At 45.2% G+C, this 12,856-nt stretch overlaps 1 protein-coding gene across 2 annotated transcripts in view; it reads left to right on the top strand.

The window, feature by feature from the left end:
• LPAR3 (lysophosphatidic acid receptor 3) overlaps positions 1 to 12,263 on the top strand; it is a 37,188-nt gene extending 24,925 nt beyond the window's left edge. For both annotated transcript variants that reach the window (XM_005294453.4, XM_024103824.3), the window contains exon 3: positions 9,409 to 12,263. In XM_005294453.4, the coding sequence (XP_005294510.1) occupies positions 9,409 to 9,740 (332 nt within the window). In that variant the 3' untranslated portion in view covers positions 9,741 to 12,263. The remainder of the gene's footprint in view (positions 1 to 9,408) is intronic.
• The last annotated feature ends 593 nt before the right edge of the window (positions 12,264 to 12,856 follow it).

Below are 12,856 nucleotides of genomic sequence, written 5' to 3'. Positions count from 1 at the left end.
GTGTTATATCAGGTCGTATTATATCGGGGTAGAGGTGTATTTTTAAATTCTGCAAATTTTATTTGTCAAAATAACACTGCATAATCACACCAGTTTCAATTATTTTGGTAATTTATTTCAAAATACCTGTCAGCAAGTATGTCTGTAACAATACAGACACACACAAAATGTCCCCCAGGAGTGGAGAGTTAAAGACAACCCAGAGTAAAGAGTTATGATAACCCAGTTCCTGTTTCTCTGCCCTCTCCCCAAGTCCTGCTGGGGGGGCCAGACACCCACAATCTCTCCACCCCCACCCTCCCGAGCCCACATGCAGGGCCCTCCCAGCTAATACACTCAACCCACCCCCTTAGCCCAGGGATCCAGAGGAAGAAACAGCCTGATGCTCGGTCCCAAGCTTGCATGGAGTTTCCCATGCATCATCCTCTCCTTCCCTCAGGGTGTGCTGGGAAATGCAGCTGTCAGGAACCCTTTAGCTCCCTCCCTCTCCCCCTGGCAGTATTTTCTATGTGTGAGCTGGGCTCTGCTGGGTCATTTCTGTGGGGGAAAGGAAATTCTGCACGCACAATGTTAATTTCTGCAAAATTCTGCATTGCGCAGTGGCGCAGAATTGCCCCGGGAGTAACAATGTCACGTGTGCCATTGGCACTCTGGTCTACCTCTCCTGCCTCGGTCTCAGTTCTCTGCTTCCCCTTCTCTAGGCTGTGGAATAAGGCGGCCTCTGCTGTCCTTTTTGTGTTGAGTTATGTGGGATGGATCCTTTAGTGTAAAGTAGAATAGGTTGGGCTTTGAACTGGCTGTGTGGCTGCTGGATCCACAGTAGTCTGAACAGCAGGCCCTTCTCCCTCAAGGCATCAAACTGCCCCCTTCCCAAAACCCTCCCACCCTGTTTCCTTCCTGTTCCGTTGCTCCCACTACTCAGCACTCTTTTCCTGCAGCCCCCACTCTGACACTGGCCATCAGCACTTGTCCCTATCCTATGGTGAAAATCCCTCTCCCTGCTTATGGGAAAAGAGCTTCCCTCCACATCCCAGTTCCTGCTCCTCTCCCAGCTCAGTTAGACACCTAATCTGTACTCCTACTTCAGTGCAGGCTAGTGTCCCTCAGCTTGACCAAATCCCACAGGCAGATGGACGTGGGCAGACAGACTTGTCCTTTAAAGACAGGACTGTTGGGCTACATTCACATCTTCCACACAGGCAGACACTCCATGTAGGCAACTCCAGTTCTTTTCTCCAGCGAGCAGTTTCACTCTGCAGCTCAGATCGGTGCCTGGGACCTGGCCAGGAGGGTGATTGCACCCTCTATGTGTAAATCAATAGCAGGACATGGCTCTTGTTTTTCATTTAAGAGGAAACAATATTTTTTCAGGCCTTGTGAAGAGTTTGTATTTTTATGACATTTGATTATAGCTGCTCACTGTTTAATGGTTAATTTAAAGATTCATTTTTCATCTGAGTCACATATTGTACGACTGTTTTCAGTGTGTGTGTGTGTGTGTTTGGGTTTCATGTGAGAGCCCAGATTTGTAAAGCTTCAAGGCACTAGATTTTTTTTTTTTTTTTTTTTTTTGCAATTGACCCTATCTCTTGTGAAAGAGGAATAATACTGGGTATAATTTGAGTTGACCAGGACCGGCTCCAGCTTTTTTGCCACCCCAAGCGGCGAAAAAAAATAAAATAAAAACCCCAATTGAACTACCGCCGAAGTGCCGCCAAAGAGGAAGACCGTGAGTGAAGGATCCGCCGCCGAATTGCCACAAAAGACAGAAGTGGGCCGATTGAGCTGCCGCCGAAGTGCCGCCGCCGCTGCCCCGGACGTGCCGCCCCAACAACTAACAGAGTGCCTCCTCTTTCTATTGGCCGCCCCAGGCACCTGCTTCCTTCGCTGGTGCCTGGAGCCAGCCCTGGAGATGACTGAGGCTGATCTGTTCAGTGGTGATGTACGGTACAGGGAGTTTGATAGGAGCAGCTGACATGATTCTATCTCAGACCTACCGAGCTCTGAAAAGTGCCTGGTTTATGTAGACTGGAAGATGGAAGGTCTGTGAAAAAGGCTTAATCTCGCACTGATTCATTTTGTGGCATTATCCCAGTACATATCATACATATGTTGAAAGGAAAGGGCATGACTGCCATGCAAGTCTATACATGATTTTCAGTTTGTTCAGGCAAATGCATGCAGTGTTCATCCTAGCTTACCAGTATTTCAGCAGAAACATTCATTACTTTGAGGTTCAGGGTTTTCAATCTAATACATTTAGAATTTAAATTTATAACTTCTACCATTTTAACCAAAAGTGTACATCTGGTTAAGGCAGTTGTTTAAAAAGCTATCACCTTTTCCTTGCCCTAAACATAGGTCCTGAAAGGCCGTGCTAGTATATGGAGAGCTTTATGGCAGGGCACAGCAGAAGCATAAAAAATGCAGATCTTCCAGATGTATAGGAATTCAGTCCAACTGAAGTGATGCAATATACAGGAAACTCACTGTAGGCTTAGTGGAAAAACCCCAAATTGACCTGGTAGCACAATTAATGGCACAATATACAGGAAACTCACTGTAGGCTTAGTGGAAAATCCCCAGATTGACCTGGGAGCACAATTAATGGCACGTTGTGACCAGGTGTTTGGCCTGGTCTACACTACCGGGGTAAGTCAACCTAAGATATGCTACTCCAGCTATGTGAATAATGTATCTGGAGTCGATATAGGTTAGGTGGACTTACTGCGGTGTCTATGCTCCACTGCATCGACGGGAGACACTCTCTCGTCAACTTACCTTAATCTTCTAGTTTTGGTGGAGTTCCAGAGTCAACCGGAGAGCTAGATCCACTAAATCGACCCCACTGCATCGATCACAGCAACGTCGATTCCTGGTAAGTGTAGACATGGCCCTAGTCTTGCATATCCTATGTGAGATGCAGAGCTATTCTTCTAACTCACCCTGCCATCCAGACCAGCTGGCTCTCTTAAGTCCTACTAAAAAGTATGAAAAGCTGAAAGTTTCTCTGAGGCATATTAGACCTTGTGATAAATGAAGCGGGGGGTAGCTCCCTTTTATGGACACCCAACCAGCCAGTTAGCTGTAAAATCCCTCTTGGTAGCTGTTCTCTGCTTGCTTTACCTGTAAAGGGTTAAAAGTCCCCCAGGTAAAGAAAAGGAAGTGGGCACCTGACCAAAAGAGCCAATGGGAAGGCTAGAACTTTAAAAAAGGGGGAAAGAAACTTTCCCTTTCTCTGTTGTGCTCTGGGTTGCAGGGACATGGAGCAGCAATGCTATAGGCAAAAATGCTGTGTAAGGTTTGCTGTGTAAGTATTTTCCATACCTAGAAGAAATAATTTGTGTAGGGAATGTTTAGTTAGACACTATCAGGTTTATTTCTTATTTTGGCTTGTGGATCTCCTCTTTGTTAACCCCAGATGCTTTTGTTTGCTTGTAACCTTTAAGCTGAACCCCCAAGAAAGCTATTTTGGGTGCTTAATTTTTGTAATTGTTTCTTTTAAGATCAAGCAAAAAGCCTAAGTTCCAGATGTATTTTTTCCCTTTTTGTTTTTAATAAAATTTACCTTTTTTAAGAACAGGATTGGATTTTTGGTGTCCTAAGAGGTTTGTGCATGTTGTTTGATTAGCTGATAGCCACAGCTAATCTCCTTTGTTTTCTTTCTCAGCTCTTCCCCGGAGGGTGGGTGAAAGGGCTCAAGGGTACCCCACAGGGAGGAATTCCCAAGTGCTCCTTCCTGGGTTCAAGGGTTTTTTTTGCATTTGGTGGTGGAAGTGTTTACCAAGGCAAGGTCAGAGAGAAGCTGTAACCTTGGGAGTTTAATACAATCCTGGAGTGACAAGTATTAATTTTTAAAATCCTTGCGGGCCCCCACCTTCTGCACTTGAAGTGACAGAGTGGGGATTCAGCCTTGGCAGACCTAGAGTGAATAACAAGAGATCCTGCAGGGTGAAAATCCTAGGAACAGACAAATTAATAGGGAGCCACGGCTGCAGTTTAAGTACAGTCTGCCTGAAAGCTTTGTTGCATAAGGTAAAAATAGAGGCAGATCCTAGAAAAGAAACAAGTTTGGACCATAACCCATTGTGTGTGCAATGTTAAGGATAGGGTGTGACACTAACCTTGTTTGTACACATGATTAAATGTATTTTGGTGGCAGCGGATCCAAAGTAAGACAATCCCTTGAAAGAGCTGCCCAGTAATTGTAATGGTGTTCCTGACCGTGTACGGCACTACAGCCTTTATTTCATTAGCTGTGTAAGGCTATATCTACACTATGAGCTAGGGGTGTGATTCCGCTTCTTGCATGCACATGGCTATCATCAAGCTAATGCAAGTATAAACAGCAGTGTGGCTACGGTAGTACGGGCAGCAGCAGCAGAGACACCGGCTTAGGCATGCCAAGTACGAACCTGGCCGAAACTGAGGGGTACGTACTTGGCACAGCTGCTGTAGTTACGCTGCTATTTATACTCCTGCTATGAGAGTTAGCACGAATGTGGGCAGGGTAATCACACCCCTAGCTCACAGTTTAGACCTTGCCTAAATGTCTGGAGTTCCAACTTTCCATTGGGAAGTGAGGGGATGTTGTACATCACACAGATACTAGAGAAATTTCTGCAAAAGGACGTTTTTTTGATGTCCAGTGGTTGCCATTACACTCTTTACAATGTTGTTTGTGCAAGTAGATGTATTTCCTAGAGTTTGTCATATGTTTAGTCTGCAAAAAATTACTAGCTGACACTTTTTAAAAAACACATTTATACACTAATTTGGGGCCTGCTCCTGCTCCCATTGACGTCAGTGGAAGCAGGATGGGGTCCTGCAGTGTGGTAAAGAGTAAATAATGTGGTAAACTGCTTCCCCTTTTTTTACTTGTATGCAGAGATGGTTCACACGCTGAACTATTTCTTTGCAAGGAGCTGGAGAGTTGGCAATAAAAGGTTGCACTGAGACCCTAGAGGCCCAGAAATATTCAATGACAGTTGATGTCAATGTAGAGTGTGGTCTCTTCCTAATTGGGGCCTATTCTAATGCCCATTGAAGTCAAAGGGGGCTTTCCATTGACATCAGTGGGCTTTGGGTAAGACTCAGTGCAATAAATCTCTGTTTATGCAATGTTCTGGTTCTGAACCATAATCCATGCTGCAAAATTGATTACCAGAATTGCTGTTTTGAGCTACAGCTCTGAACACACTGCTTAGAGATAACCCTCTTGCATCAGAATTCACAAATAACTGCTACTGACCACTAAATCAAAATTAGCCTATAAAATTGGTATTTAGGGACACAAAAATCCAGACTCAAGCTACAGTAGAGTTAAATGCATCTTTTATGAAAGCTCCAGCCTTTAATCTTTCCATTTCATGGTATGGTCTCCAAAAAGGAATATAAATCTGGTGGGTGAATTTTCTTTCTTTACTTTAGGAAGTGGTTTCTAGTGGAAGGACAGTTTAGGAAGTATTTTGCAGTCTCCTAACAACTATTACAACATTTTTACCTCATGCATGGTTTTTCATAAATTGTAACACTTATTAAAGCTTTCGAATTCATGTCTTTGTTCTTCCTGCCTGCTCCTGAGAGGTGCTGAGCAATCTCAGTTACCCTTAAAAACAATGGGAGCGATGGCTGCTCATCATTTCTGAAATCAGGCCATGGACTTCTTTGTGTAGCTTGTTGGGAGTGTGTGTGTGTGTGTGTGTATTGTATGTACAATGCAGTATTTTGATGTTACTGTTAGAATCATAACTCTTGCATTTCCCAGTTTGTTGATATGAACTGTGCACTACGGCCTCAGTGTTGTTTTCACACAGTGTAACGGGATTGGCACCCACCTCTCTCACGAGTGCCCCGTTCTGGTTGGGTGTGTGTGCGTTCTTTAGGTCTGGAGACCCCTTTCGGTGGTTCTCAGGTGGGTTTTCAGTGACTCAGCCCTCTGACTGAGACACACACACACACTCTATCTGCATGTGAACCAGAACAAACCCCTTCTGGGGTATACAGTCCACCATGGTTTATCTCAGTACCCCTCTGGTGGTGTTTCTCTAGCCCTCTCTGAGCTGAGTCTTTAAGTAGTCCTGGCCCTGGTATGGGGCCATATCCCCAGGGCTTCCTCCCTGGAGACACTATCTTCCTGTGGCCCTTTCCGGGCTCACTCCCTTCTCAATTAGTAGCCAGCCAAGAGCTCCTTCATTGCTCCCTTGGTCTCTGCTAGCAAACAGTCTTTGGCTCAGTCCTAGCAGCCAGCCAGAAGCCTCTTGCTCCCTGGTCCCTGCCAGAAGACTGCCTGTGGTCCTCCTGCTCTTCCAGCCAGGCATGCAGTCCTTTCGTGTCCAGCTCCAAGTAGCAACTAACTACTGCTCTGTTCTGCAGCTCTTTTTAGATGGCCCTCCTGGGCCCTGATTGGCTGCTTTTCCGGCAGCAGGGGTCAGTACCACAATGTTGCACAATGGACACTTGACAAAATTACCGGACATAGTGAAAGACATTGGCGGGGAGCAGGAGGGGGCTCTGGGGTGAGGCAGGGGGTTGGGCTGTGGGAGGTGGTTGGGGCTCTGGGGTGGGGATGCAGGTTATGGGGTGGGGCCAGAAATGAGGGGTTCAGGGTGCAGGAGGGGGCTCCAGGCTGGAGCAGGGGGTTGGAGTGTGGGGGTATGTGAGGGCTCCAGCTAGGGGTGCAGGCTCTGAGGTGAGGCTGGGGATGAGGGGTTTGGGGTGTAGGAGGTTGCTCCGGGCTGGGACCAAGGGGTTGGAGGGCGGGAGGGGGATCAGGGCTGGGGCAGGAGGGTGGGATGCAGGCTCCGTCCAGCGCTTACCTCAAGCAGCTCCTGGAAGCAGCAGCATGTTTTGGCTCCTATGCAGAAGCGCGGCCAGGCGGCTCTGCGCACTGCCCTGTCCGCCCCCGCAGCTCCCATTGACTGTGGTTCCCGGCCAATGGGCTGGGAGCTCAGGAGTCAGCGCTCAGGGAGGGGGGACGGAGGCAGCGTGCAGAGCCGCCTGGCTGCGCCTCCACCAGCAACAGCAGGGATGGGGAGCCGCTTGTAGGGACGCTCATCTTGGGTGGCTCCCCGTCCCTGCTGTTGCTGGTGGAGACACGTGCGGCCTCCATCTTCAGGCACCACCCCCCGCAGTTCCCATTGGCTGCAGTTCCCGGCCAATGGGCTGGGAGTCGTGGCGTCAGGGCTGGGGGATGGAGGCAGGTTGCCTGCAGAGCCGCCTGGCCGCGCCTCCGCCAGCAACAGCAGGGACAGGGAGCTGCCCGAGGTGAGTGCCCCCACAGACCTCAAATTTTTTACCATGGACAGTTGTGTCCATGTATGGATACATTGCTGACTCCTGCCCTGCAGCCACTCTAGCCTGCTTGGAGGACCTCTCTACTGCTCCTTTCCTGGGATGCGTGTGGCAGAACCCTGAGGTGTGCCAGAACTCTGAGGCCTCCAGCAGGGGGCCTTTGGGCTTAGTCCACCCCATCACCCACAGTTCATATCTAGGAAAACTAGCAGTATTATGAAAATGAAGGTGGCTCCTTTTTAATATCAAAGCTGTTGAATGGATACCAAGACCATCCAGAGAGCATTTCAACAGGGATGTGCATAAATTCTAAAAGTGTTCTTATTTGTTTGCTGATTTTTAAAGCCCAAAAAAGGGAAACTATATCTTTATACATAAGCAGAGTTTCCTTACTGTGTCATCCAAAAGTGACTTGTGCAGAGTTGTAATTTTCTATTTTTGCAAGTCAGGCAGCAATTGTGGCTTGTGCTAGGTTAGTATTATGGTACACATGGCTGCTTTTCCTTGGGCTTGAAAGCAAAGAATGACAAGCTGGCAGTGTGCATGTTGGGGTGGAGGGAGATCGCTGGTTTGATGCCACAATCGCTCTGAAGATTCTTCTCCTCTTGCACCTTCTCCTGTGGAAGTGTGATTTTTTCCCCCCCTGTCCCTTCTGACAAGGATAGCAGTAACATGTAGGGATGTAAATAAGTCTTACATCTTAATTTCTCTTTCTCTCCCATTTTCATCCTTCCTGGATGTTTCCACTTTTCTTCTTTTCTCCTCCTTTCTGTGTAATGTCTCCCCCCCTGTACTGGCTTTGCATATTTGTGTAGAGGACGGGTGGCCATTGCATTGGGTGTGGGTGTGTGGTTTCTTCACTCCTCACTCAGTCCCATCACTTTGGCTGCCGAGGAGATGCCTGGCACGAGCTCTCTGTCATTCACTTCCTTTTGTTGCCTTTTTCTCTTTAATAAAATAACTCTCATCCTCCCCCCTTTTCTCATATAATTTCCCATTCCCTCTCTTGTCCTTCCCCTCTCTCTCTCTCTCTCTCTCTCTCTTCCCTCCCCCCCCCCCCATGTTGGGATCTAGCTGCATTTCTTCCTCTGCTACTCCTGATTTGTCCTCTTTCTGGTGACCTTTGTCTCCTGGCCAGCCCATTTCTCACCTCCCTTTATATCTTCTATCTCTTCTGTTTTTTCCCCTTCCCCCACTTTAGATCTTAATTCCTCCCCTCACAACCCTCATCTCTCCACTCAACCCCCAGGATCCCTTTCTCAAAATCTCCTCCGTAACTCCCTCTTGGCTCAGTTGCTCCCTGGTCCCTCTACCTCAGTGTGCTGAGCCCTGTGGAGAAGGATAGGTAGGGAGATGAGGGAGGTACTTGGCATGCACCTCATCCTGCAGGGAAATATGCCCGTAGCCTTGGCACCCATAGACAAGATCATAGAGTGGGCTGCGAAGAGAGAGGAGAGACAGTTCCCAGTATGGAATGGTGTGGCAGGGTACCAAAAAAGTTCTGGGGTTCAATACTGCTTCCACCACAGTGAGCACTGCAGCCTGGGGTAGCTGGGCCATTTTGAACCTGCACATATTTAAAGTACGTGCTTTCCTATTGGATGAAATTAGCAGCATACTTTGCAAACACAATCAGCTGTAGTCTGTTTAACAGGCAGTAGATTTGCCATCTCTTTGGGGTGTAGCATGACGGTCTCTTTCCCTCCAGCATACAGAGTAGAGATGCGATTAATAGAGGAGTTCCTTCTACCTGCCAAAGCACCAGTTGCATCAACTCAATTTTATTGTGCCAAAGAATTCTTTGCCCCATTTGTGTCTTCTAGTCAGAAGTCAAATTAGTGTTGTAAGGGCCGTTCACTGCCTGTTGTAAAAGGCAATGGACTCTTAGCATCCCAGTTCATGCTCTCTGTAATCTTTCAAATGCTAAGCTCTTACATTTTAAGTGCTTTCCGGGGGAAATTAATAGACGTAATTTTTGTTGTTGTTTTTCCCTGTACAATTTTGTGTATATTGTTCTTCATGAATCTGATGCTCTTGGAGGGGGAAAAATACTTGTGTGCCCAAAGCCAGGATTTATTCAAGTCTGAACCCCTTTTTCTTTTTTTCTTTCTCTAGGTGCATTTGTTGTCTGTTGGACCCCTGGGTTGGTGGTTCTGCTGCTTGATGGTCTGAACTGCACTCATTGTGGGGTTCAGCATGTGAAAAGATGGTTCCTTCTCCTGGCCTTGCTCAACTCTGTCATGAATCCAGTCATTTACTCTTACAAAGATGATGAAATGTCCAACACCATGAGACGGATCATGTGCTGCTCTTCTGATGATAAAAACCAGGAGAGACGATCTTCAAGGATTCCTTCAACAGTGCTCAGCAGGAGCACAGATACTACCGGTCAATATATTGAAGACAGCATTATTCAAGGGACTATCAGTGGCAAAGGAAACTCATGAGCTAACCTGGGATATACTTTTCCTAAGAGATATGGGGTAGGAGGGGAGTGGCTTGTAACAGAAGATCATTGAATATGTTCACTCTGTTCCAAAGCCCAAACTCCTCAGTGTTACGTGAAGTCCTTGTAAATAATTACCCAAAGGGAAAATACATTGTATTGAAGAAAAAAACTTTCTGTGCTTTTTTTTTTTTCTTTTTTCAAGTACAAGAGATTGTTTTCCCTATAAGAGGAATAAACTTGTTGAGAGAGACTTTCTATGCATGGAAACAAAATACAAACAATATAATGGAACTCTCCTTGCTAGACACCTGCAGGATACTTTTGGGGCTGGTAGGCCAGAAATGTGCCCTGTTTGCTCCCTCTGTTTACAAAATGTATATACCAATTCATACATACCCCTCCCCCCACTTCAGCACAAATAATTCTATACGCCCTTAAAACAAGTTAATGCCAGCAACTTGGCAGTCAAGGGCAAGTCTATAATAGCAATCCATGGTGTGCATGTGCAACTGCCCCCACCATGGGTTGTTGGCAGAGGTAGAACACTACCAAAAGCACAAGCCACTACTACTTGAGTAGCAGGAGTGATTGCACTAGCTGGAAGTAATAAGTCCTTTTCCCACCTTCTGGGCCAATGGGCAAGATCACATGCACATGTGAATTCTGGACATTATTGGGTGGGAAATGTGGCTGAAAATAGATTTCAGTTTCAAATTTTTACAACAAAAATGCCATGAACAAAGCCTGTTTAATATGAATGAATTTATATTTTTGCTGGGTTTTTTTTTTTAAAGCCAGGTGTGTTGGAACGATACAAGCCAGAATATGAATGGATCTCTCATACACTGTATAAAAATCAGACTGGACCACATTTAATCCTCTGATTTAGAGCTGAGGATCTTGGGGGAGAGGCCATGAGACTGCAGACAATGAAGACTTAGATTAAAAATAAGAATTTGTTATTAGTGACTAATCACATTTAATGTGTGGAATAACTTCCATTCTTTGTGTTTTTAAAAGTGGCTGTATTACCTGTGGATTGTGTTTAGATCAGGGACATATTTAAAGTTCTAGGGCAACTATTTCAGAAATGGTCCCTAATTTTTGCATGTCTCAGTGTTTGGGAGCCCAACTTTTGAAGCCCCTTCGGCCTGAGTTTCAGAAGTACTGAGCCCTGCAAATCCTTTTAAGGTCAACGGAGCTGTGGGCGCTCAGCACTACAGAAAGGCAGGCCCAAAGAATCTTAAGCTGATCAATCAAGATCAGAGTGCCTTCAGAGAACAAACGCAATAGCAGATGATGTAATGTTGAAAGATAATGTAACCTATTAATCATAGAACTGGAAGGGACCTCGAGAGGTCATCTAGTCCAGTCCCTTGCACTCAAGATAGGACTAAGTATTATCTAGACCATCCCTGACAGGTGTTTGTCCAACCTGCTCTTAAAAATCCCCAATGATGGAGATTCCACAACCTCCCTAGGCAATTTATTCCAGTGCTTAACAGTTAGGAAGTTTTTCCTAATGTCCAACCTAAACCTCCCTCGCTGCAATTTAAGCCTATTGCTTCTTGTCCTGTTGTCAGAGGTTAAGAAGAACAATTTTTCTCCCTCCTCCTTGTAACAGCCTTTTAGGTACTTGAAAATGGTGATCATGTCCCCTCTCAGTCTTCTCTTCTCCAAACTAAACAAACCCAATTTTTTAAATCTTCCTTCACAGGTCATGTTTTCTAGATCTTTAATCATTTTTGTTGCTCTTTCTCTAGACTTTCTCCAATTTGGCCACATCTTTCCTGAAATGTAGGGCCCAGAACTGGACATAATATTCCAGTTGAGGCCTAATAAGGCTGGAGTAGAGTGGAAAAATTACTTCTCGTGTCTTGCTTACAGTACTCCTGCTAATACATCCCAGAATGATGTTTGCTTTTTTTGCAACAGCATTACACTGTTGACTCATATTTATCTTGTGATCCACTATGACCCCCAGATCCCTTTCTGCAGTACTTCTGTGGTCAGGATGTGGTCAGATTCTGCTTTTGATTCCACCCATGCATTGACATCAGTGGGTTGTATTGGTGGAAGTGAGACTAGAATTTGGATCAGAGGATATAGTAACAAGGCTATGTAAGCTATTAAGGATCTTTATGTTAAATAAGGACCAGATTCCAAAAACCCTGTGTAGTATGGGCAGTTCTTTGTCACTTAGGTAGTCCTATTACTGGGTTGTAGGTGTGGCCCCTAACATTTCAAAGTAAATATTGTATTTATATAATTCGCTAAAAAGGTTTACACTTGTATTTTTGCCATTGTAATGAAAGCTTTTGTGCAAAGACTACTTCTGTGGTTTGGTAGTTGTGAAGTTTTGAAAAGCGTTTTTTGGTTTTTTTTAAGCGGTGATGGCACTATAAAGACATGAGATGCAAATATTAACGCCTATAGACTTACTTTTTACACACGGTTTATAATACTAGGCTGAAGCTCATACACAAAGCTACCCAAAAATAAAATGCTTCTTTAAAATAAAGTATGCATTTTGTTTCATGTTTGGTTAGCTTTCCTACTACAGCAAAAATGAATACTCTCGATATTTTATATTCCTATAGGTCCTTCAGAGTAGTCAAAGCTTGACATAAGAGTGGAAAATGGAAATTAATTCCTGCCCCTGAATAACCACAAGGAATATTTGTTTTATTTCAGTAGAATTATCATATTTATTAACAGAAGTGTCTACAATCATAGCTGGGTCACCCCTAAAAAAGGATTCGATTTAAACACCAGAAAATCCCTGTGTGTTGATCAGGGCCATATTTAAAGCTCTAGGCTGGGATTTTCAAAAATAGTCTAACTTTGGGTGACTCACTTCTTGCAAATCCAACTTTTGAAGCATCTTGAGGAAAAATTCATCTAAGGGACTAAAATAGCCTTACAGAGTTTCCTCTCTCTTCCATTGGGAACATGGGAGTTGGTGTTCAAAACCTCCATATCTGGACACTTTTTTAGGTAAGCAGGACTAGATTGCAAGCTCTTTGGGGAAGGAGCTGTCTTATTTTATATTTGTACAGCATCTAGCAAAATGCACTCCCAAGAAGGATCAAGCTCTGAGAGCTATCATAATGC

Source organism: Chrysemys picta, chromosome 8, assembly GCF_011386835.1.
Source record: "Chrysemys picta bellii isolate R12L10 chromosome 8, ASM1138683v2, whole genome shotgun sequence".
NCBI lineage: Eukaryota > Metazoa > Chordata > Testudines > Emydidae > Chrysemys > Chrysemys picta.
This window is presented reverse-complemented; position numbering and strand designations above follow the sequence as displayed.